The sequence below is a fragment of the Accipiter gentilis genome, chromosome 29, assembly GCF_929443795.1.
Source record: "Accipiter gentilis chromosome 29, bAccGen1.1, whole genome shotgun sequence".
NCBI lineage: Eukaryota > Metazoa > Chordata > Aves > Accipitriformes > Accipitridae > Astur > Astur gentilis.
In genome coordinates, this window is record NC_064908.1 from 7,688,505 (window position 1) to 7,714,265 (window position 25,761).

A 25,761-nucleotide genomic window follows, 5' to 3' on the forward strand; every position below is an offset into this window, starting at 1 on the left:
GTGCCTATACCAGCCAGCATCCCCTTCCTGGGGTCTGTGATGGAAGGAAGAGGTGTGTGGGGATTCAGGGCTGGGAGCACTGTGTCCATGTGGAGAAATGTTGGGTCTGGATGGCAGGGGAAAGATCCCAGCAGGAATTACAGCCAACAAAATATTCACAGACAAAAAGTTGAGACGAAATGCCTCAGGTTTGCTTCCAGGTGCTCAAACTAGCAAACTGTGTAAATGAGATAGCCTGGAAGTTCCCAATCAGGTCTTGAACAGTAATGGTTCTCAGGGTGTGTTTGGAAGACATTGTCTGAAAATGTGAATATGGTTTTGTGTCACTGGAGAGTAGGGAAAAGGTATTAACCCTTTGGTAGCTCAGGGTATAACCAGAAACTGCTGAGGTCAGCTGCCAGACTGGATGTGTCGTCTATCTCAGTCTCGAAGATGGGCTTGCATTCTCCAAAATGTGTCTGTTTTCCTTTGGCCTCCAAGGAGGCTAGTACCAGATATTGCAATCCCATGCAGAGCTTGCTTCTCACCGATTGCATTCCTGTGACCGTGGCAGTGCTGCCATCCCAAGTGTCCTGAATCATGGCCCAGACTTCCAGAAATTACAACGCTGGTGGAAAAAACAATGAGATTATAAAAATAATACCATAGGGTGCTTGCTTCACTGGCTTTGTTTCAGAGGAGTTGCACATCTACAGCCATGAGGGCTGGACAAGTGAAAAATTGACATCTGAGGGTGCCTACAAACTGTCTCTACATTGTCCTGTTAGACAATGCTTCCGGGTCCCTCAGGGCCAAAATCCTCCCTGAAACATGCTGTGTCTCCCCTTCAGGGTGTCCTGACAGTGCCTTGCTGACGTGCAGGGGAAACCTCAGAGGTGCCCAGCCCTGACAATGGCTTCCAGAGCAGCTCTGCATGTCATCCAGCTACCCAGAGGGCCTCTGCCTGGAATACGCCACATCAGCCAAAATGTAACCCACAAGGCAGTGTGGCCTTGTCCTCCTCCCTTCAACGTGTCCCACCACTTCTGTGCCCTCTTTCTTACTCAGGCTGTTGCAGGCAGTGCCTGCAGAGTGTGCCACCATCAGCTCCTGGAAAACTCTGGTGTGTCAGAGGGGACCCAGGACCACCAGCTGAGTGGGGAGGATTGCCAACCCACTCTACCACACTGATAGAACTCTAGCCTTATTGCGTTGGGACTCACAGTCCAGCTCCACTCGTCCAACCATGAGGCACAACTAACTGGCTTCTGTCTGGGGCTCTTTCGCAGCCACACCTCGTCCAACCAGGAGCAATTGTGCTACAGGGAGGGGGCACAGACTTAAAGTTCTCTCTCAATCCTTTAGTTGCGTACATCTCCTTCCAAAGGCTGGAATCCAGGGGAGCCCTGACTCCAATGAAGAGAGCTCATGATGCCTCAAGGACCTCTGGTTGCTGTTGTGAGGCCTATGCGAACATTTGGTGGCCTTGAAGAGGATCATCCGGAAGGGAAGTATCAGACAGCGTAGTATCTCACTGCCAAAGCTTAGTCCAGGAGGCAGAAGAGCAGCCTCATGAGTTCTTGCTGGTGGAGAATGGGGAGCAAGAACTTCCCTCTGTTCTGGGCTTGCTGAAGTAATTTCACACCTCTGTTGGTTGACAAGCAGTGGTTTACATAGACCAAGCTAACTCCTGATTGTCTGTGGGACTGGGTAATCGAGGCTGGTTGTGCTGTCTGTGGAGCAGCAGGGTTTACCCTCCATTACCTAAAGACTGGCAGAGGGCTGAGCTACCTGAAAGCGGTCAGCCTGGCATCAGTAAGGGCCAAACCAGCTGCTAAGAAGGGAGATGGTGTGGTGTAGGATTGCTTTTACTTTTGCTTTTAATAATTATTGAATTTAGTGTTTGGTAGGGTGGCAAGTCGTATGTACCCTGTTAGAGATGTGATGAAAGGCACTTTAATGAGCATTTGCTAGAGAGTTCCTACTCTGGATTTATGGCCTGCAATAGCAGAGGGGAGGATGCTGGTTTCTGATTCCTGCACCTCTGCAGATCCATAAGCTCTCACTGTTTCTCAGGCACCTCTGTGTGTCAGGACAGAACATGCTCTGTGTTTATACTTCCTCCTTTCCTCTTTAATCTTGCAAAGACCACAGCTCAGAGAGGGCTTCAGGGTGTATTTACTCTGAACCGGCTCTGAGGGTCCCCTTGTGGCCCCGAGGAAGCAGAGGGAACAGGTGTCATCCCTGCCTCATGACAAGCTTGTACCCAGTTAAGCAAGGAGACTGGCCTGTGCAGAAGTACTGTGAGGAAAGGCTCTGAGCCTGATGAGAGCTGGCTCTGTAGGGTAGAAAAGAGGGTGCTGGCTGGCGCATCACACAGGATCTGTATCCAGTAGCTTTGTTCTCTTTGGGGTAGACAGTTCCTGTGTAGCCATGAGATGGGTACTGGCTTTAAGGGGCAACTGTTTCACCAGAGCTTCCCTGGAGGCAGCTTACAAGCCCTTGATGGGAAAAGGTTCCATGGTGAACAGCAATGGAGTGCTTCTGTGCTTTACAGTGTGTCTGCTTTCTGGGCTCAAAGCCCTTTGGGGTGGCCTGGTGCTCTCTCAGTCCCTCCTTCCCCAGACGTGCCCTGCAGCCTGTCCTTGGCATAGGCAATGTGTCCCAGGAGACACGCTCCAGGTGTGTGCCTGAAGATACAAGTGAGGTAGAAGACAGGGTGGAGTAGGGATTGTGGGTGAGCAGGGCATAATGGTCAGGATATACATAGGCAGCATCTACTGTGGAGGCCCTGAGAGATGGAGTGAGGTGCTGTAGGGCTCAGTTTGGCTGTGTTGGGCTGTGCTGTGCTGGGGCACAGACAAGACCAGCAGGGCTGCTGGCCATTGCTTCATCTATAAGAAGAGGGGGTGGGAAGTCCCACATTGACTACTAGGGGCCCACACACTCCAGAGGGCTTTTACCCAGCCCCGCAGTGGACTTTTCCACAGCTTCCTGGGGAAATGTTATTGGTCTTGGGAAGGACATTGCCTGTGCCTGCATCAATCCTGTCATTATTGCAGGCTTTTCCTGGGTTGGGCACTCTCAGATGCTCTTCCTCCTCTTCAGTCAGCTCCAGAGGTGATAAGCATGAGCCCTGGAAAGCTGGCTGTGCCAGACTCCTACCAGTCTTGAACTCAGACTCCCCTGTTCCTCTGTGTTCAGTACTATGAGGGATGTCTGTAATGCTCTTTACTAGTTGGTCCACCCCATGGTGGTCACCACATGAGGCACCTATGACAACATCACAGTGGGATGTGCCCAGCTAGTCTGAGACTGTATAAGGGGCAGGCAGGTTGGAAGCTGTTGGCTCTACACCACAGTCTCTCCAGCCATGGCAACCTGTCCATGCACACTGACATGTGTAGGAAGTGTGCATAACATCCATGCATTTTGGGAACCCTATCTACCAGCTGGGACAGCCAGGGACTCGGTTTCTGCTACACTGACCATGCAACATCCTGCTTTTGTTGTCCCAAGTACTACTTAGCTTCTGCTACTATGATGTTGTGTGACTGTTCCCTGATGGCCCAGTGCCTGCAGAGAGCTCATGTGCTCCATCCGTTGGGGATAGCTGTCTGTCAACTGTTCATTTGGTTAACTTAGTGCATGCTAGTGTGGCACGAATACTCCTGGCAGCAGTGCAGCGTGGGGGATTTCAGGCAAGAGAGCATTGCAGTTAATCTGTGACTTGTAGTGATGCTCATTGTGTCAATGTCAGTGCGGTTTATTTTGGGGTGTCTTATAATTAGGGATTTCCTTATGGAGTTAGGATACATGCTGGGGAATTTGGATTTATGCTGGGGCTGTATAATCCCACTTCTGAAGGAGCGTTTTATTTCTGCAAATCAAACTAGGTATGAGTCTTTCCCAGTCATGTGCACATGAGCAGCCCTAAAGAAATGGAAGAAAATGGCTCAGTCTTTTTAATAAGCCAAGCATGAGAACTGACTTTGAGCATCTGTAGGATATCAGAAGTCTGGATCAGGATTCAAGTATCACAACAGGGTACGTTTTTTATAGTTCCCACCTGAACTGCATAGCAGAGCTTTGGAATTTGTCACTAAATTTGGGGTTCCCATCCTCTTCTCTAATCTTTGGATCTCATTCCTCTGATTTCCTGCTGATATCTCAAGTTTTTCTTCTTGAGATAAGACTACAGGGCTCATGTGCAGAGAAGGGAAGCAGAGCTAGGCTCTGGCTGGGGAGTCTGTCTTTGCATGAGAGGCTCTGTTATATGATGTCCTTAAACATTTATGCAGCAGACTCTTTCCTGCTCATGAACCCAGACAGCTGAGCAGCAGATCACAGGATGCAACCAGGTAGGTCTTATCCATGGGGTCTGCTGAGGGACACTGATGGTGTAATTCTGCTGCATAAAGGCAGGTGATTTGGCTCTTCCCTCTGAAGAATAGGGGTGGGGAGGATGGTGCCTGCTCATGTGGACACAACACAATTTCCCAGTCCTCACTCAGGCAATACAGACAATATCGAAGCTACAGCAGCCCAGCTTGGCTGGGAGAGGCAGGCAGTCATCTACTGAATGAACCAACAAGGTGCTTTTCACGTGCAAGAGGACAGAAGCCAGCCACTGATCAGCAACGGGGCTCATTTATTATCTCACAAGAATCAATGATATACAGCTGCAGTAATGTCAGCAGAACCAAAGCTTTGCCCAGGGCCTGAGCTCTGACTGCGGGGCTCCCTGCTGTGTTGGGTGGCAGTGGGAGGGTTTGTGATGGAGAGGATGGATTTGGGAGATCCCTGAGCTGCAGGGGGCAAATCTGAGACTGTTCCAAGTGGCCTGTGTCCTCCTGATACCATCATCCCACAAGGCTGATTTCTGTTCCCTCCTTCTATACAAGTTGCCCTTAAAATAGGGGAGAGCAAATGCAGCCCCCAGTATGGCTATTCTGTATGGGGGGACGTGTACCCAAGAACCAACAGCCTCTTCCAGGAGTGAGGTTTGGGGGCAGTGAGGGAGCCAGACCCCATTTTCACTGCGCCTGACCAGGAGCCAGGTGACTACAGACAGGAGTGCCCCAGGCGTGCTACAGCGTGTGAAGGTGGAGAGAGCAATGAGGGTGGAGGCAGCCCAGTGTTCCCTTGGGTGCCTTGGCCAGGTGCTGCTGAGTGACCTCAGGTAAAGCACATAGGTATCTCCAGGGAGGTGTTTGGATTTGGCTGCCTTGGGGTTCAGAGACTCCTTGTTGGACACTGTGGGTCAGATTGAAAGAGGGCCTAAGCATTCCCAGCTCCTGGTATCTGCTGAAAGTGGGGGGTCCTGCCCAACCCATGAGGCTCCCAGTGGATGAAGCAGAGCCTCCCAAAACAGAGGTGGTCCAAACCTCAGGTGCACACATGGATACACTGCTTTTAACCCACTTCTTCTGCTCTTCCAGTCAATGTCATGGGGCAGACACAAGACCGTTTCCAGGGGTCTGTAGGACCTGTGGAGGACCCTCGAGGACAAGGCTTGAGGTCCCTATAGGTGGCCATGTCATTGCAGTTGGCCATTTCCATGTGTTCCTGCCACAGAGCAATGGCTTTGGCTTGCTAAGATGTCTCTGCCTTGAGAAGACATGCTTGGCTTTGCTGCAGGCTCCTCCTGGCTTGCGACGCTGCAGGATGATGATGATGAGGGTCTCCCTGGCCCATCTCCTGAGCTAGTGGGGCTTTCTCCAAGGCAGTCCCTAGTAGGAGAAACACTTGCGCAAGGGGTTTATCTCCTCCCATGTCCAGCCCTGAGTATCTGGAGGTCAGTCAGAGCCCTTCCAGGCATGTGGCAGCTGGCAGAGCGGTGCCTGTTGCCCAGGCAGATATGATGGGGGTTAGGGGTAGATGGGTTGTACTGGTACTTTACATGGAGCAGCCTGCTGTCACCTTGCTGGCCACCCAGCGCTGGGGCTGGCCCTCAGTGTGTGGGGTGGGGCTGTTTGGCACGGCTACTCAGAGGAGGTTTATAAGTGAGACGTGTAGGGTTGCGTGGGTGGGGAGGGAAAGAAGGTTATCCGGAGGCTGCTGCTGGCTGGATCTCGGCTCTCTGAAGTGATCAGCACCTCACTGTCATTGAGGCAGGGACAATGCTCAGAGAAGCCCCTCTCCTTCCCCCTGGTGCCCACCCTTTGCTGGCAGGGGATGAGTGTCATGGAGGGGAAGCTGTAGCTGTCGAGAATGGGGTGCACTCCCCGGGAATCAGGTGTCTCAAATATGTGGTCAATGTCGGAGAAGCTCACCAGAGCCTGGGTGGAGTCATAGGAGCTTTTCTCCATGTCATCAACCCCGCAGGACTGGGGGTAGCTCCCCTTGTCCTGGCCCTTCTGCCTCAGCAGGCGGAGGTCATCTCTGAAGTGGGGGTTGAAGAGCAGGTAGAGCAAGGGGTTTAGGCAGGCGGGCAGGGGCAGGACCACAAGGAGGATGGATTTGATGACCTCTGGGGTGATGAGGAAGAGGTTGAGCATGGAGGAGAAAGTGAGGAAGGCCACTGGGCAGTAGAGGAGGCAGTTGGTGAAGATCAGCCAGGCCACATGCTTGACCATGGCACAGTCCCAGACAGCGCTGAACTCTCGCTTCAGCAGGTTGCAGTAGAGTCGGATGTAGGTGCCTGTGATAGTCAGGAAGCAGAGCATGTTTGTCATCACCAAGGCCACAGTGAAGCCCAGGGTGGTGGGTTTCCCATCTGGGATGGGATACGGGAGGCAGAGAGGGGATGCTCCATATTCCCCGATGGAGAAGAGGGGCAGAATGGCAGCCACAGAAGACAGCAACAGGCAGCAAAAGGCAGCAGCCTTGACCTTGCCTAAGAAGGGTGACTTTCCATAGCCCCGCACACAGGAGACTGAAATGCTGCACTGCACGGCAGCCAATGTCAGCAGAAAGATGGCAGCCTCAGAGGCAAACACTGACAGGAATCCTGTCACCCTGCAGCCTGCTCCGGTCTCCCACCGGGCGCCATATTTGGCAAACTGGCTGTAAGTCAGGGCGTCAACGAGAGCCAGCATACTGCAGGAAATACCAGTCAGCATGTTGGCTCCTGCTATGGAGCCAATGATGAACTTAACCGGAGAGAGGTAGCTGGGAGAGGCAAAGACAGCCAGAATGACCAGCCCATTGCAGAGCACCGAGACCAGAACGATGACCCAGACTCCCAGACGGATGATCCAGCTTTCAAACAAATGATCGCAAGGCTTGAAGGGACCTGGAAGAAAACAAACCCCAAAGTTATACCCAGAATATACCGTTTCACTCTAGTGGTGCTGCTCAGAGCAGTGGCCAGGTCCTAGCCCTCTCCTGACCCCACCAGCCCCTTGAATGCTGAGGGCTGGAAAGGAGCGTACAACTTTGTCTGCCCTGTTCTGCAGCTGCCTCTTGGCTCTGTCCCTACACTCCTGTGCCCACACTGGGGTGCCTCGGGCATCTCCTCAGGTCTTGTATAGGGCAGAAATGAGGTACAGGGAGAGGTCATATGGGAAATGTGAGAAATGGCAAACTTATCAGAGCTCCTAAAATGTAAACAGGTTGGGGGCTGGCATTGCCACCCCATGACTGTATGTATGGCAAAGCCTTTTTGCTCTCATGTCCCACCTGCCCTACACTGTTCAATGGGGCAGAGTCTGAGCTCCAGGTAGGCATTTGCCTAAAAGAGCTCATGACCACAATGAACCACATTTCTGTGGGACTCCAGACCCACTAACGCTCCTGGTGTCAGCTTGGCATTTGGGCCACTCTGCCGTTAGCTGGTCTTTCTCACATACGCCCTAGGATCTTGGAGTTGATGTGGAGACATGTGAGAGTTGTCAGGATGCTGCATCCTGCTCTGACATTGCCAACCTCTGCCCTTCTACTCAAGACCTTGGCTAAGTGGTGTGTTACTGTTTCTGTATGAATGGCCTCTGCACAGAGGGGATGGGCAAGATGAGATGAAGTGTTAGAGCAGGAGGGAGAGATAACAGGGTCAAGGAATAGCTTGAGGGAGCTGGGAAGGGATAGAGGGGCCTGAGCAAGAAGAATGTAGGAGGATGTCAGGAGAAAGAATGGTGGAGGATGGATATGGGGAGAAGGAGGAGTGAATAAGGGAAGGTCATGGAAGGGTAAAAAGGGGACTGCTGGTGGATGCTGTTTGCCAAAGGGAAAAGAAGAGACGGAGCAGAGACAGTGCAATGAGGCAGAGTTGCATGTGGGAGGGATATGGATGTTACAGTGAGGGGCTCAGGGTGGGAGCTCAGCAAAACCAGAAACAGGACAGGCCAAGTTTTAGGCAGTTGAGAACAAAAGATGTTAAAGGACATTGGGAAATCTTGTTCAGCTCAAAAAGCGTGGAGGTCTTTGGCTGGCTTCCCTCAGAGAGCCAGCACCTCTCTACCCAGGCAGCAGGGCATGCCCTCTGCTAAAATCTTGTTCCTTCTTGTCTCTTTTGCAGCAAACTCAGTGGGACAGCTGGTGAAAACTCCATCCTTGCCAGTGTCCCACAGGAGCCTGGATGGAGCCAGGCCTCTCCAGCCTCCAGTTGTGCTTGTGTAACATACCACTGAGCTGTGAATGGGGACAAAATCAGAAGGCAGCTTCCTCATGTCCCAGCCAGCCTGTGCCTGCTGGCATGTTGTTGATGGAAGTAAGGAGAAAGTGGCTGGGTGCAGTCCAGCACCTCACTTCTCTCCCTTTCTCAGGAGACAGGGTAAAGTACCCCTGCAGTCTGCAGTGCCGCAAGTATGATCAGGAGATCAAGGACAAGGTCTTGTTGTGCAATATTCTGGGCTGGCTGGGACAAAGCAAAGTCTAAGTCTTGCAAGGAAACAGGAACTTCTTAAAAGACAGAGTCTGACTGTGGGCAGGTTGGTGGATGGAGAAGCTGGTGATACCTGGGATTCCTGGTCAGGGATACCATGACCTTGTCCTCTCCTTATAGGAGGGCAGCTACCTCCGAGTGGAAGAAGGAACTCCTCACTTGTCCCCAGTTTGGCCAAAGCCCAACCATTTAGGCTTCTGATGTGCACATCTATGAGACTGCAGGAAGGGTTGTGGGATCCTGGGGATTTAGAGGAGCTCAAAGGATCCCAGCTGTGTTCAAAGGGTTTCCCTGGCTGCTCACCGGGGCTTGGCGTGCACTGAATAGTGGGGTGCAACTTTGATTCCTCAAGGTCCAGCTGGAGGTCATCTGCATCTAAGTCATCTGGGGAGAAAACAATGAGAAACGGTGCTCAGAGAAGAACAAGCAGGGCCATCAGGGCTAACTGGGCCAGAAGCTTTTCCCACTGCTTGTCCTCAACCCAGACCTCCCCAGCCAGTTCCAAGCCTACAAGTTCAAAGTAGCTGCTGGTGTCCAGTTTGTCCCCTGCAGTCACTGCTGTAGAGGGAGAAGGCCTTGTAAACATTGGTAGGTTGCAATGTGGCCAACCCCCATGTTTTTAGGTTACTCCCAACATTTGAAGTGTAAGAGCCCCAGATCCCAGAGTTGTGTGACTGCAGATCCCTCCTCCCTAGCATGCTTTATTAAAAATAAAGAAATACTCTAGCCTATGTGGTTATAGAAAACAAAGCCTTCAAATGCATCTTCTAAGCTTTCTGGGCAGGCTTTGTCCAACTTTAGTTCATCAACAAGGACTTTGGAGCTTTGTTCAGAGGGAGCCATTAGCCTCTACTTGCAGCACCACTTATTCGTCAGCAACCACCACCAGCAAAAGGCTCAGAAGCAAAACCACGAGAACTCAACATTTATTGCTTTATTTTATGTCCTATCATTTCTTGGGACTGTGGTGACCCATTTTTAACCCTGGACATTCCCATTCCTGAATTTGCTTAAAGACAGACTGATTGCCCATGCCTGCAGGCTTTGGATCTGTGGGGTTTATGCAACCAGACTGCACTGCCCTCAGAGCCCAGCCTGCAGGGCCATCATCCTCATCATGCAGGCAGCTGCACCCTGAGCCAGGCTTGGGCTCTCTGAGGGTCAGGCAGACACTCCCTGGCTGAAGGAGAAGCTGCTGGAAGAGAATGGGGCTGAGAGCTCAGCTGTGTTTTCAATGGCCTGTAGGTGTAGTTCATCACCAAGGAGAATGGCATCCTGTTAATCTAATCCAAGACATGCTTTTCTGCTCTGTTCCTTATTCCTCTTCTCAAACTACCTCTGATTCACAGCACTGGGACACAGTGAGGACAGCTGCTATCCCACTGCACCATCCCCACCCATGGCACCAACACAGCCTTGTGCTCCCAGTGGAGATCTTTGGAGGGTTTTCTGTGGGCGGGAGGAAGGGCAAAGGACGTGTTTTTTTCTTGCTGCAGCCCAATAGCTAGGGATCTGGATCTGTGGCTGTGGGATGAACTCTCCCGTGGATGATATGGACTGATGCTGGTGCCCAGGTGTGCACCTGGCAGCTCAGACACTGGCCAGGAAGGCAAGTTTCCACAGTGCTGAAGATATGGCTAACCTAAGTGGCATTGAGTTGCCTAATCTGTTTAGAAATGGTGCCTCTCATGAGGTCTGCTCCTTGCCTGTGTTTGAAAATATGACTGGGATTAATTGATTAAAGAATGATGACAAATAACGTGCTATCTTTAGTGCCTCCTGACAAGCATTGTGGCTTTCTCGGCTTCAGTGAGCTTTGGAAAAAAATGCCATTTTTTAAATCTGTCTGTATAAAAGTTGAAATATTACTGCTGCTTTGGAGTCTGGCAAGAAAACACTCACAGTGGGATGGAAAAATATGTCCTCCTTGTATTTTATAGTCTTATAAATCTCCAGTGTCTTTTCCATCCACAGTGTGGAGGCTGTGATGTGCAGTCACGACACTCAAATCAATGAGGAGACTTGCACTTTCTGTGCCCCCCTGCCACTCAACCCACGGTAATGTTAAAGTGTAATCTGCCCCCCCTCCCCACTTTTCTCTTCAAAGGGCCAGAATGCACAAAGGCTGTTTTTAAGCATAGGTTAAACATTTGCATGAAGTGAAGGAGAGATATTTTGTTTTGCCTGGACTACTGAGCTAGCTGTGAATTGCAAAGCAATCCTTGGCAGCACAGTGGGATTCAAAGCAAAAAATATACCTCTCTGCTGGAAATCAGTACTTCTCCCAGCGTGCGAACTGTAGAGAAAAGAAAATGGCTGTTGTGTTCTAGCAAGGCAGACTACATTGTTTTTTGAAGTAGCTGTTATTTATTTGAATTTTGCTAAGGTGCCTCCACTTTCTGAGGCCTTATGGAAAACCCCCACTTTGCTAGTATTGCCCTTTCCGTGAAAAATTGTTCCCAGATAGCTGTACCAACACCGAAGTCAGAAGAAGAGGAGAAGAAATACTGGAGAAAGGGTAGAACAAAAAAACAGTGGGCTGGATTATTGTTCCCTTTTAGTACTGTCTGCCTTAGCCAGAGCAGTCCCCATGTGGGGTTTGCAGATAATTGCTCTCTCCCTCAGAGTTAGGGCATGGGTGGCTGCAAGGGGCCTGGGCAGGTGCTTTTTGCAGGACTCGAGTAGCCTTTTTGAATGACAGAAGCGGGAAAAGTGTAGCTCTAAGGACCCTCCAGGGTTTGCTGGATGGTTGCAAAAGTTAATTAGTCAGCTTTACAAGCTAATGGAGATGCTGGACTGGGTAAAGCAGTGTCCTATTGTCAAGGATAACCATCCAAGCGTGTTCTTTACTTGCTTTCTATAGCTTTGTTCCATTATTGCCAACATATGTTTGTAAGTAAATACATCCCTTTCTATCCTCAAACCAGTGGGCCTGAAGGGGAGTGCTGGCACTGTGATGGAAGTGCCCCACGGCAATGGTAGTACTTGCACTTTGCCTGTTCTCCCTCTGCAGCCAGTTTCAGGAAGGTGGAAGGAGCGAGCTGCCGGAGAGTGTTGGGTGGATGTCCTGTATGACAAGCCCCTGAGCCACCTTTGAGGTGCTGCCCAGCCACATGGGACAGGCTTGGAGCAGGGGTTATCTGCTAAATGCCATCAACTATAATCCAAAGAGGCATATCCCAAGCACCAAAAAATTTGGCCAGAGGACCTTAAATATCTGTAGTGACAAGGTGACAGAGTGATGAGACATGCACTAACTACACTCCTTTGGGCTTTGGGTGGCTGTTACTCAGATGTGAATGGACACACTTGGGTGATGTCTGGGGGGTTCCTGGTCATTGGAAGCCCTGGGAGGATGGGAAAGAGCTGAGCTGGCCCTGGGGAGCATGGCACCATGTACACTCTGTGGCTGGAGTCAGACCGTATCTTGGGTGCTGGGCTTGGCTGAGGGATGGATGCTGGATGCAGGAGTGGAACACTCTGTGGGAGACAGCATTGCCTGGCTGCTGGAGCAGGGCTGTGCCACCAGGGACCCATTTCTCACCCCTACATGGCTGCCTGGGACAAGTCGCCTTTCACCACCTGGCTGTGAGGTTCTGCAGACTTGTTTGTAAAGGGCTCCTCAGTGCCTTGTTGGAAGCACTATGCAAGGCTGAGAGGACATGGCTATCTGGAAGCATGCCCCATCCCTCTCACAAGTTCTTCCACAGCATGCAAGCACCCTGATGAGCCTGGCTGTACACTGCAGGGACAGAGCCCTGAATTATTTTCTTTTAATGAAGCCACTTTATCTCTTGCATGGAAGGAATGTTTAGGAGCTCTTTTCCTTTTTAATGAGGAAGTGTTACAAGATTCATATAACACAGCTAAATACCACTGGTGGCCATCAGAAAGGAAGCACTGGGGACAGAAATAAAGCAACAATTAATTAAAATAGCAATATCATAAAACCTCATTGTCAAGACTAGACCATGCATTGCTGAATTATAAGAAGAGTCATCTGCAAAAGCCACACACAGTAAGGAAGTATGTTCTTGTGCGTTTCACATTTGCACCTCCGTGATTTGATTTTTCAAGACAAACCCAGTGCTTAAGATCTGAGAATGTGAGCCTTTATGAGCTGCTAATAGTCTCATCTGGCACATCTTAGAATCAGTCAGTATTCCCCTTTGGTCCCAATATGTCATCAATACATATATAATTCATGAGGCTGAGATTGTCTTGGAGGCCTGGGAGTCTTTAGTAGGTAGTGGTCTGCTGGCAGGGCCAGGAGAGAATATTGTCTGAGACATCAAACGCTTTGGTGCCCAGCAAAAGCAGGTCTGTAAGCAGTACTATGGGCCCTGGCCGCAAACCAGGTCTTTTCACAGATGCTGTAATTTGCTGGGCAAACACCCCAACTATAAGCACAAGGACCGTTAAAGTATGGGCTACATTAATGATGGAAAAACTGACCCAACCAAGAAGAAATTCCTGCAGCAATGACCGTAACATATGGCTCCTTTGTACTGTCTGCCCAGTATAACCACCAAGTCTACCATGCTTCCAGGAGCCACATCATGCTGGTAGGAATCACACTTGTTAGCCTCTGGCTGGACTTTATACATTGCTAAAGCTTATTCTTAGTCTGTGAAGGATCAGGGCAGGGCAGATGGCTGGAGCAGGGATGCAGGGCTTGTGACTCACTTGCTGGCTCTGTCATAAAGTGTCTGGGTCATCCTGCCTCCCATCACTGCTGTAACACAGAGAACCCAACTGCTCTGGGTCAATATCTGTCTCCAGATCTAGTCCTGCCTGCTTAGGATGCAGGAGGAGATCCTGCAGAGCCCCTGGTTATGGCTGGGTGCACAGTCCTCCTGGGAGCAGGTGAGTCAAACACTCCCCAGGGATTCAAGCCCTCTCCCCATCTCCTACAGGCACACAGCATGATGTGGTTTTGCCTACAGGGCAAACATATAAACAAAGGCAGCATCCAAGCTGTGTCCTGAAATGCTATTTCCACTCTCCAGCAGTTACAGAGGAAGCAAAGGGGCTCATGCTTTTCTTCACATTATTCTGAGATTCTCTTGCAAAGGGATCACACCAGCTTTCCGCTTGGAGCTGCTGTTGTGCTCTGAGTCTGTGGGTGCAGGTGGTGTGCTTTGCACACTCCTCTGCTGGCCTCGTGCAATAGATTTCATGGAGGTCTTTGCAGAAGTGACTTAGAGCACAGAATAAATTGACTCTTGAACAGAAAGCATCTTTAACTGTGGAGCCATTTCTGCCCTGCATAGGCTAGCCCCTGTGCTGAGCTCATCATATTTCCCAAACGTGTCCTTTTGTTCATACCTAACCCTGACCTTTGCTGTAGCATCAGGGTATGTGTACAAAAGTAGCACAGACATAGGTGTCTGTCTCCAGCCAGCTGCACATTCCAGTTCTTTGAGTTCCTTCTCTTATTCAGATTAATCCTAGGGTCCTGCCAAAGGCTCCGTACTGCCTAGAAGTCTAATGACCAAGCTCAGAAGCTGTCCCATGTAACCTCAGCCACCTTTCAGTAGCTTGGGTAGCCTCCCTCTATAGTCAGCAAGGCCAAATTAGCAAACATGTCCGTGCTGTTGAGGACTGCCAGGTCTTTCTGTTAGATTGTGAAGGTTTGGATGTGCCACATCAGCTCTCTCCAATGCAGTGACACTAACTGAAGCCCATTCATGACAACTGGGCACTAGAGCTGGAGAAGGATCAGTCTGCCTTCCCTGAGGCAGGGGTAACTCCATGGCTAGCAGTAGGACCACTCCTGCAAATGCACGATTGCATCCTAGCTCGCAGCATGGCCCTGCCCATGGATTGATCACCATCCAGCCCAGTTTACTTACAGTGATTATCAGCATGACCTGGAAACAATTCCATGGTCCTCTTGTGGGGATCCTCCTCCTCAGGGCTCATGTCTTCTGCCTGCCATTGGTTGGACATCTTGAAGAAGCTGCTGCAGCTTCCATAGGCACAGCACTGGTAGGCATAAGGTACCTCGAGGACTCTGCAAAGGGGGAAAGCAGAACTTTGAGGTGCATTGCTTCTATGACCTGACTCTCCATTGCTTTGCACTTTTTGCTTAATTTTGATATGTAACAAAAGCCAGTCTGTCAGGTGATGGTTATGTTAGAGCAGGACTTTGCTCTGGTGAAGGACTCCACGTAGGACAGAGTGTGGACCCAAATCACCCCACGATGTCTCTGCACTGCCCCACTTCTGGCACTTAAGACATTGTCTGTCAATAGAATGTTGTCAAACAGCAGGTTTGGAAACTGCACCAAAGTTCCTGGATAATTCCTAAAAACTTTCTGCAGTTCTCTCTAGACTGAATTAGCTTCTCTTTCCCATGCCCTCTAGCAATATGCCATGTGCATGTGGAGTCTTCATGTTTTTTACCCCAAGGACATTTTTTGCTGGGCTTCCATTCTTTTGTTCAAGGTGAGTAACTTCCTGAGAGCTTGAGGAAGTGCAAGGTCCCCCTTGCTAGTTTCTGAAGGTCAGAGAGGCACCTCCAAACTTCAGTTCCATGAGTGTGGCTCACCCCTGCCAGCTCAGGCAGGAAAATCTCAGGTCTCTCAAGTGTAGCAAGTTATTTTAGTATGTCTGATTTCTACTTGAAAGTAGAATTGTTAGTTGTTAATTATAGCATATATTACGAGGTTAATTAAACAGCAGCTGAACATCATCTGGATGAAATACCAGGCTATCAGTCAGCAGCTGCATTTTTTTCAAAGACAGCAAACTCCTGTTTCTTTGCTTGAAGTCAGGAAGACTGCTGATGAGGGCAAAGAAACCTCAGGTTTTCCAGACAATTAAGGTCTTCTGACAAGATCAGTAAATACAATGAAACTCTATATTCTAAAAATATGCTTTTGTTTTAAGTTCCCAAACATTTCTGGCTGAGCCCCGGGAGGCTATGGAAACTCTGTATACAAGCTTGCTTCCTGTTAAAAGCTCCAAATTAAATCCTCTTATTGAAAGGTGGTAGGGAGGTACAGGTCCTCCTAGGATGGCTAAGAACTGTTCTTAGATGATGCCTCCAGAAATACGCCCCAAAAATAAGACTACTTAGTGGCAGTACCCCCAAATTTAGGAAATGTTAATGGGACCATTGCCTGGCGTGGTTCAATGAACCACTCCTGCAGACTCAGTCTCTCTGGTACAAATCCAAACCAGCTCCACAGATGTCAATGGAATTAGTTTAGAGGAGACACACCCCTGGAAGTGCTGAACTTGACCCACTCTGCACAAGGGACTGCCATCTTGGGTGTGGAAAGCCCTCCAGAAGCTTCTGGGATCCCGTACCATTTGGAAACCAGTCATGCAACAGATCCCAGCCATGATGAGTGAAAAAAGTCAGAAGAGAAAGCCCTGCAGGCACCATTGCTGAGACAGATTGAAGTAAGAGCTCCGCACTTTTCATCAGACCTGAGCTATTAAGCCCAATGGTGGTGCAGTGGCCTGTGACTCCAGCACAGTTGCAGGTGTCTAAATTTGAGAAGCTCCAGCATTTGGGAACCTGTACTGGATGAGTGGGAGCATCAGCTCGTGCATCCTTGGCTCCAAGGGAACTAGCTGGGAAACCCAAGCAAAAGATGGCTTCACCTCAGGGGAATTTGAGTCATCTGGGCTGTAGGCCCCTCAGCCTGAGGGCAGGTGCCATGCTGGAGACCCACCACTAAGGGAGGGCCAGAAGAGCCAGAGCCTGCAGTGTGATACTGTGCTCCAAGCCTTTTGCAGCCTCATCTTGCTCAGTTTGACCCCTTCAGGCTCCTCATTAATCCATAGCAGACAAGACACGGCCACACAAACAGAGTTTACTGAAGGAAAGCTGGATGTCATTAGCTAGGACTGGCTTCTGGGAATGTTTTCCATTGAGAGGAGCCCTGAGCTGGGCCCACTCAGTGCTTTCCACTTGTGTGTGTGTTTGGGGTGGGGGTGGCAGGCCCGGGAGTGCATCACCACTCTCCTGTGGAAGACTTTAAAAAACGAGGCACATTAGTAGCAGATGAAGCTTCCTCAAACCTATTGGCCTAAAAGGATGGAGGAAAGTGTGAGATAAACAAGGAAAGCAGAAGGCTGATTGCTGTAAGAAAATACAGGCTGTGCTGAGTGCCAGAAGTGAAAGAGCCACCACCACCAGTACCTCATTTTGGGGAAGCTCTCCTTGGTGAAGGGCTCAGAGAGAGCCAGGTTGCCTTGGAGCTTCAGATGCGTCAGTCCACCCAAACCATCCAGAGGCAGCGTGACCAGCTGGTTATCAGTCAAGTCCCTGATGAAGGGAAAGCAGAGAGGGAGACTGCAGTCAGTGTTTTGCTGCTAGTGCTATCTCAGCCAAGCAGAGGCTGCCTGCCTTGATTGCTCCCTCAAACGTGATGCTGAAATGGGGCTGGGTGCTGCATGGGGACCAAGATCCTCTGGAGATAAATGGATTGATACTGCAATCCCTGGGGAAAATCAGGGGCAAGTGTTAATGCCCACGCTGAAATCTCTGGGTAGTATCTACCTCTCTGTGCACATATCTGCCCCATGCATCTCTTCCCCCACCACTTACCCCATAATAGGTCAGGTATGACTGCAACTCCCAGCCCATAAAATGCCCAAGAGTCTTAGTGAGGGGGATGAGGACTGGGGCCCCTCCAGAACCAGCAAAGATGATCTGCAATGACTCTTGCTGAAATGGTCTATCATGCTGATCTTGCAGAAAGCATCTTTCATGCTTTCATAAAGGCAACTAAGGCATGTATGAAAGCATCAGAAAGTAGAGGTTTAAGTGTTCAGGGTGAGAGCATCTTGAAAATGGCCTCTTCTGTGCTTTCATCATCCCTTTAATATTGATAGGAAGCCTTTGGATTTGGTCTGCCCGTGTTAGTGCTGAGACATGCACCTCAGCACTGCAGCCTTCTGATATCTAAATGCCAGGTGTCCTGGTAGCTTGGTGAGTCAGTCTGAGGTCCTCAGATACCTGGTCTCCATGGCCCACTCTGAAAGAAATATCACTGCAACTTACAGCTTGGTGAGAGAGTGCAGGGTCACAAAGGCTTCAGGGTGAATAAACTGGATGTAATTCCAGCTCAGGTCTCTGCAAGGCAAGGACATGCCAGTAAGAGGGGTGCAGAGCAGGGCAGTGAAGCTTCTGACACCGGCCTGGTCAAGGGGTTGGATGCAAGAAATTGTGGGATATGTAGCCCCTTGGTCAGCAGCAAATTCTGTCTCATTGCAGCTCCCTGGAGATAAATATGTTTGGGTCTATATATGGGTGATTTCTAATAGAGAGCACAAGAGTTTGCCTTGCAGGAGCTCCTCCACTGAGACCAATGGGAAAGGATCCTTTCTGGGTTCATTTCTGTAAATTTGGGGATTTTATGCTAACATGCTAAACCTCAGAGCAGTAGACAGGTTATGCCTTAGTGCCAGAGCATCCCTGATATGGTCACAGTGCTGGGTGCCCAGGCAAGGGCAGATAGCGTCAGGGGCTGTGTGGAAAGTGAACAAAGGTCATCTTAGAGTGTCTCCTGTCATGTACAGTTGGCTTGGATTCATTGAGGTTCCTCCATAAGCTCTGCTTCCATCTGAGCTAAAGGGCTCAACTCTTTCTGTTAGCAGAGAGGAACCAGCATATCAGGAAGCTTTTCTTCTCCTAAGGCTGACTACACAAGCAATCTCCTACATATATCTTCATCTCTCCAGCTCTGAAGGGAGCCAAGTGCCCAGTTATGCGCGTCACACTGCAAAAGGCTGAAGTTGTGTGAGATGAATCCTTCCCACAGGGACCCAGAACATACCCAAAGGCAAATGATAGAGTTTGCATGCTCAGCTGTTCGTTTGTGTGACTATAGTGTGGCAGCAGCATGCTCATATTTGCATGCTTGTCTGTAGTGTTACATGTAATACATGAGTGTTCCTGTGCAGTTATAAACATCGTGTACGTGACGCTCATGGGATCTCTAGGAATGCTGGCCTATTAAATGACACTCAAATTGCTGCACCATAGGAAAAAGCTTTTATGCAATTCAGTTCACTTCCTAAAACAACCTCAAATAAAGACCATCAGCACTTAGAGGGCTCTTCCTAAGTGTCACAGGGAGAATCATGCCCTGCGGACCCTTACTAGCTTCTCAAAGGTGCCAAGCACTTAAGTGGGCTGTTTACTGCACGGTCACTATGCATGTATGATATGTGCATGCTTGTGTGCACTTAATACATCCAACATATGCTTTTGAGTTGTGGGGAGACAGTCCCAAATCAAATGGGATGTTCTGCTGGGTGTTCCAGGAGTGCATGGCCAAGGACTGGCATGTGTATGGAAAGGGGTGCTAGAGCTCATGCACACCATGGTAAATCCCTGCCGTGAGTCTGTGTCTGCATGGGCATTTAGGAGGTAGGTCTCAGTGATGTGTGCTGTGCAACGTACAAGTTGCAGCATGTGGTTAGAGAGTGTGGTGTGGAGTGTCCGCATATGTGGGCAGGAAGGCTGGCAGGTAATGAGTTTATTTACAGCGGTTGTCTACATGCAGAAAGGAAGCCAGAGGGAAGGTTTGTGCCCTGTTCTTTTGTAAGGGGAAGTGGAAGAGGGACTAGATGGTAAAGCCTCCCAGCAGAGGCAGAGGGGGTGGGGTTGGGAAACTCCACACTGGCCTGGCTGGGTGCTCACAGTTCCCCTTCCCCCAGCAAAAAGCCCAGTCGTTCCCCCTGCCAGACAATACTTACATGGAGCGCAGGGCCATCAGCTGCATAAAGGTGTCTGCCCTGATTTCATGGATCCTGTTGTGCTGGAGACCACTGACAAAACAGAAACTGGTTTGAGAAAATACCTGAAGGCAGCATTCGTACTTTGTAGGGATCTTTGTCCCATGGCGGCAGATGCAAACTGTCACAGTGGAAGTTGTCATTTGCGCTTGGGAGGCCTACTCTAACTTCAAGGGGTAAACAGGATGAGCAACAGAACAGCTCAAAGCCATTCTCTCCTATGGGCAGCTCCAGCTCTCAGCCAGCCTCTCCTTTTGATGCCATCCATTGATGTGCAGTGGTTAAAGGTGCGTCATTATCTCCAAAGCCATGCTGGTTTCCCACTCTGCTCCACCCTAAGCCTTCAGACTGCTTTGTCCAGAGCAAAAGAGGAGATCTTGGAGCCAGTGAGTCAGCAAACAGCTCTGAGTGACCCTTTGGGAAGGACTACATGGTGCTCCCTTTTGCCTTGGTGATGATGAAGGGGGTTTGAGGGCTGAAGGCATCTCAGCTTTTTATGAAGAAAAATCCTGATGTCTTGCTGAACCCACCGTCCACATCCTGCACATGTAATTTCATGAAGTGCCTCAGCACCTGCACATCTCCCTTCCAGCAGCCTCCTGCACTCCCCAGAGCAAAGGAGGGGACAGGGTAAGGGCTCACATGGTGTTTGCTGACTGACCTATACAATCCCTACATCTCTTGAGAGACATTTTGATCCAAGCATCCACTTTGTGGGAAACATTAAGTTTTTCAGTTTTCTTTTCCCCAGTGTGGAACAACAGTGAATATTTTTTTAAATTTCTGCAAAATGCCCATCATGAATTCCCAGACCTGCAGACGTGGTCTCCCCATGTGTGACCTTCTGCAAGGGGAGACAGCCACAGACTAGTGCTCTACTTACAACAGCTCCCTTGGGTGTTTGTTGTGTAGCTAACCTGCTTTCAGACTCAGAAATGATCTTGACTCATCTCACACAAGGACCTGCACCTGATGGCTGTAATATCTCCGCTGGTATTTGGCCCCACATTCATGTTTCAGAGGCAGGGGCTTGAGGCTCTCATATCTGCTCTACTACTGGTTTCTCAACACTCCATGTAGCCAAGAAGGCATTCCTTGTACATCTAGTTAAGATTTCAAGGGAGGGCCATGGGAAGCTCTGTGCACAAATTTGGGGGTCTCAGGTAGAAGAGCACTGAGTGGGAAAGTTGGAGGTTGGGAAGAAGGGATATTGGAGCAAGCTAGTGAAATATAAGTCAAGGATGTTTAGCTGTGAGGACCACCTGTGTGTTGCAGGTAAAAACCTGCACATTGGCAATTATAGCAGAGCAACTGGCACACATAAGTTGTTTGCATGCCAGGCTGCACCACCATGCACCACCAGACTTGTTTCCAACATATTTCCCAGCAGGAATGCTGATGACTGGTGGGGGTGGGGCTTACAGGATGATAACTTTGGGCTTAAGGGACCAAATACTCATTTTGTAAGAAAATGTTAATGTAAGACACAGTCTGTCTGACTTAAGTAGTCTGAAAGAGGGATTTACTGCACTTTTATGTTAATCATAAGTCTGAATCTGGCATATTATAAAATATTGTAAGAAGCAATTTAGGCACAATGAGTGAAACTACAGTTTTGGAGTTCTGAAAGTTTGTCCAGTTTTTGATGTCTTTTCTATTTTTTTAAACATTTTCCTGGTGGTACTTTAGCTAAAATACATCCAGCTCTAACTTTGTCCTCAGAGCTCCTGAAGAGGCAGCACAGGCTATGTAACTCTCATTTTCATGTGATTTCAGTGTCCCGATGTGTGGTTTTGCTAAGGATCAATGAAATGGTCTGGCTATCCAGGCTGGGGTGCTGCAGAGAGCAGGGACAACCTTTCCAGTGTATTTTTGTGGGGATGGTGCTCCCACACATCTACTCTTCCAGGTTTCAGAATTCTATAAAAAATCATGTAGTCTATTTTTTTTTTCTCAAAAAGGCCAAGAACTTCTGTTAGATTTGAAATGTAGGGCCAGATATCCAGACACCTTGAACTAAATGTGAATAACTGTTTCAGAGCAACAGAGGTGCCTCCCAGGGTCCAGAGAAGACCCAATACAAGTACTAAATGAGGAAAGCATCAATCTTCTCCACAGAGTGGCTAGCCCTGAGTACTGTGGATAAGAGCTGCTTTGTGCTCAGGGGATGAGACCACTCCTTGAAGCAGAAGGTATTTATAGTAGAGATAAATCCCATTCTAGATTAGGTCATATTGGGACTTGAATTAGTGACGTAAAATTCAGTGCTGTCACATCCTACTTGTGTTTGCTGTGGCTGGGACCTCCGAAAAGAATTAAGCTCCTATGCACAGGGGATGTATTTTTATTCTGTATTTGCACAGGGGCAAAGCACGGCGCTCTGGTCCACTTACAGTCCAAATAGTGAGTTATAAAGCTCAGCTTTCCCAGTGCTTGGTGAAGGTTGACTTTTGTGTTTGGGAGCTGCCTCTATCCCCAAATCAGGGCCTTTTCCCCAGAGCATGGCGCAAGTAAGGGCATCTCTTTACTCACAGCTCCTCCAGTCGCTGACACCGGTGGAAACTGGGCAGATCTTCAATTTGGTTGTATGACAGTTCTCTGCAGGGGAAGGACCAGCACAGAAATGTTATGAGATCAAAAGTGAGTGCCCCTGACCCTTCCCTTGGAAAGCAGATATTGCTAGAGAGGGGGATGATGTGACTTCCGTTTTGCACAGCTGCAGAGAGCAGTAACTCCAGGTGAGGGGGATCTCCACGCTGCACACACCTGACCCTTGCTCTGAGCATCTTTGTGCAAGGCAAGGCAAGGATTGCTTGGTGGTTTACCTACTTATCCAGCCCCAGCCCAGCTTCCTCCAGCACAAGCTGCAGACTGATGGAGCTGCTTCTACAACTGGGGTGGGCTTTTTCTCCCCAGCCCCAAGTCAGCTGTGAAATGCATCCATGCCAAATTCTGCCATGCACAGCCTTGCTTTTCTGTGGGCAAAGCAGAGAGGTATTTGTGCCAGAGCTCCCATCCTGCTATTGTGGATGGGGGAGCTCACAAAAGCTGCAGATGTGCTTTCAGAGCCTGGGGAGGTTTTGGCCAGCAGAGCAGCCAGCCAGCTGCCTTGCCTCCTTTCTGGCACAGCAAACCCAACTGCCCATCACCTGCTCTCCATTCAGCCTTTCCTGGCTCCTCCCCAGGGTTAGGGAAGGGATTGTGGCACAGGCAGGGATTTGGTACAGGACATTACAGACTGTGAAAATCTTTGTTCCCCATTCTTTCAAGTGCTGCCACTTGAAAGCAATTCCCAGGAAACTCCTGTTCCCACTGCTTCATAGCCCAGTGGCATGTCAGCATCCAAGGTAGAGTGACTTGGTAGTCAGAGGAAAACCTATCCTGGCACAGATTAATGTGAATTTATTAAAACTGAAATAGGCTGGGTAAGGAGTAATGCTTAAAATCAGCTTTTTCCCTTACCAGCAAAGGCTGGATTTGTGGCTGTTTGAGGGAATTTGCCCCAGGGTAAAAAGTTGTGTATGTGGCCTCTCCGCCAACTTTCCAAACACAGTTTCCATCTTTCTGCCAATAAGTTGCTGCTAAAACATTTCAATTATTTATGTTTTTTGCCAACCCCCTCTCCACCAGTTTTCCATGGTGGGGAGGAGAAGGGAGGAAAAAGAACACAAAAGTTTTGGGCTTGGCTCTGGAGACTATCACCTAGTATGGAGAAAGAGCTATGGTGTCAGTCACTTTTCCCTGGACTCTGTGTCAATCCACTGGGCTTGACAGGGTGGTGCCTTAGCTAGATGGTGATGGAAGGAGAATGCAGCCCCAGGATTTATTTCTCGTTCCTCCAGAGAGAGGGTAACCAGATGTAGCCCAATATGTACTAGCAGAGCAGCGTCAGTCACTGAAACTGTGTTGAGGACACATCAGGATGCAGGTACTGGGAGCATCAAGGGACTTTAGCTCTGCTCAGGGAAGTTTCAGCTATTTCTGCTTGACAGGAAAGACAAATCTGTCTCCTGAGCCACAGAAGCTCTGGAAAAATGCAGCAGGATGATGTCAGGTTGATGCCAAGCTCAAGCTTGGCAACGCTGCTCTGCCTGAGTGTTCTGGGGTCAATGCCCACGCACAGACCAGCATCGCAGCATGGCCACAAGCCTCATGTCCCTGTGGTGGCTCTTACAGCCCCCATGCAAGATCTCTGCAGAAAATCTGCAGCATGATGTGAGTAGCTGGAGGTCAGAAATGTGGCATTAACTGTATCATCTGTGTTCAGACATGTCACAGTCATAATGGCAACCTGACGAACTGCCGAGGGGCTGGCAAAATGGGGGAAAGAAGTGAGAACAATCACTATATCTGTGGGGACAGAAGGCCAATGCATTTCAAAGGCAAGAGACATGTAAACATGCACAAATATTGGCCCACATACCCTCTCTTCAAACTCTGAAAGCAGTGCAATTAATGTCAGTAAAATTAACCGGGAAAGAGGAACAAGGAACAAGGTGGGGTGTCCCAATAAAACTCTTTCACAAGGAGGGAGCAGGCATGAAGAACAGGCTCTGCTGTGAAGTTTTACAGTCTGATAACTTGCAAACATGTACAGAGCACTTGGGACCCTACAGCCTGGGCCATTCCAAAGGCTACACTTTGGTGGCAAGATGTCCATTGAATTGGTCCAGATGTCTAAAGATGAGACATCTTCCCTACAGGGACAGCTGGAGCCAAAATGCTGTGATCTGCTAAGTTACAAATTGTGTCCTTTTATTTTTACGTTCTTTTGTTTCCAATTTCTGTGATCAAGAACTCACTCCTGTTGCTTTCCTGGAACAAACTTGTTTTCATTTTCAGCTTGCTTGTATAAAGACTGATGAGAGGCAAGCCTCTTGCTTGCCCTAAGGCTGCAAACTTGTATAAATCTGGCTCGTGACTCATTTCCTGAGGATGTCTTTGACTGCAGACAAGGTTGGGGATCTCAGGAATGAGGGGTGTGATTCCTGAGGAGATGCAAGAGTCTTTCCAAGATGCTGATTTCATCAGGTACCAAGTTAAAGAAAAAAACACCCCCCCTCCCTCCCCCCCAGTCAGCATCATTCAGTGCCTTGTCAAGCAGGTAGAGCCAAAGCAACTTAGAAACTCTGAGAAAAACCTTGACCTGCCACTGCTGCACCATGTGAGGGGCCATGGCCATGTGGCCTTGCAGGTCCCCATCAGCTCAGGCCTGTCCCCTCCTGGAGTGTGAACAGGATTGTTCCTCCAGATGATGGCACTTGCTGGAGCTCCAACTGCAGTAAGCCAACACTGGGGCAGAGCATTGTGTGAAATGTGATTTACCCCTGGCTTTTGTGCTTTGTATATGTAGGAGCTCTGAAATGCTGTTGCTGTTCCTACCCACCACACTTTGCACCCTCTCTACCTCCCTTGCATGGGGAAGACAGTTCCCACTGGTCCAGAGCAAGGAGGAGGCAAATGTGGATATGCCTTATTGCTTGCAGCCCTGAGTCCAGAGCATCACACTGGGATGAAGCAAGCAAGTTCAAGAACATGCAGAGCTCAAGGTAGTGCCTAAGAAGGCAGTGTTTTCTGCATGGAAAAGATAAGGGGAACAAGAACCACAGGATGGTCTTCCATAGCTGGTCCCCTCCCTGAGCTAGACAAGAAGAAACCCCACTTTCTGATGGCACTTTTTTAAAGACCAGACAGGACAAAGAAATGTGTCACTCACAGGACTCGGAGGCTGGGCAGCTGCTGGCACATCCCTCTGGGGAGTAAACGGATGCCTGCCCGGGTCAAGGTCCTAGAGGAGTGGCGGAGAGAGAAGAAACCGTGTTACTGAGAGCCAGCACCCAGACTGTGACCTGCAAGCCCAGCTACTGGTCCCAGATGGTGGCAGGAGAGACAATATCAATGGGATAATGAAATACCGGGAAAGAAACAAAAACTGACTTTGAAATGGGCACTGCTTCTGGACCTGGTAAAGACGAATGTGCCTATAAGAAATTCTGGGATGTTGCTGAGTACTGAATTCACTGCTGTCCTTGGCCACATCGAGGGCAGGTGGCAGTGCCATCTGTGGCATGCTCTGTCAGTTCCCCATTGTCCAGACTGGTGATCTGCCTGGAGCCATGACTGCCTCAGAAACCCATGTATGGAGGATGGATGGTGTGTCCCTGGGTCCTTGAGACAGGGCATGTCACACTACTGGG

The 25,761-nt window shown here is 49.4% G+C and overlaps 1 protein-coding gene and 1 long non-coding RNA gene across 11 annotated transcripts in view; one reads left to right on the plus strand and one right to left on the minus strand.

The window, feature by feature from the left end:
• Nucleotides 1–25,761, plus strand: part of LOC126052411 (uncharacterized) — a 151,951-nt gene that overhangs the window by 9,432 nt on the left and 116,758 nt on the right. The gene's annotated exons all lie outside the window — the stretch shown is intronic.
• LGR6 (leucine rich repeat containing G protein-coupled receptor 6) overlaps nucleotides 4,648–25,761 on the minus strand; it is a 157,027-nt gene continuing 135,913 nt past the window's right edge. For all 3 annotated transcript variants that reach the window (XM_049833015.1, XM_049833016.1, XM_049833014.1), the window contains 8 exons: nucleotides 25,281–25,352; nucleotides 22,097–22,162; nucleotides 19,526–19,597; nucleotides 17,826–17,897; nucleotides 16,962–17,087; nucleotides 14,659–14,819; nucleotides 9,107–9,187; nucleotides 4,648–7,216 (listed from right to left, as the gene is read on the minus strand). In XM_049833015.1, coding sequence (XP_049688972.1) covers nucleotides 5,979–7,216; nucleotides 9,107–9,187; nucleotides 14,659–14,819; nucleotides 16,962–17,087; nucleotides 17,826–17,897; nucleotides 19,526–19,597; nucleotides 22,097–22,162; nucleotides 25,281–25,352 — 1,888 coding nt within the window. In that variant the 3' untranslated portion in view covers nucleotides 4,648–5,978. The remainder of the gene's footprint in view (nucleotides 7,217–9,106; nucleotides 9,188–14,658; nucleotides 14,820–16,961; nucleotides 17,088–17,825; nucleotides 17,898–19,525; nucleotides 19,598–22,096; nucleotides 22,163–25,280; nucleotides 25,353–25,761) is intronic.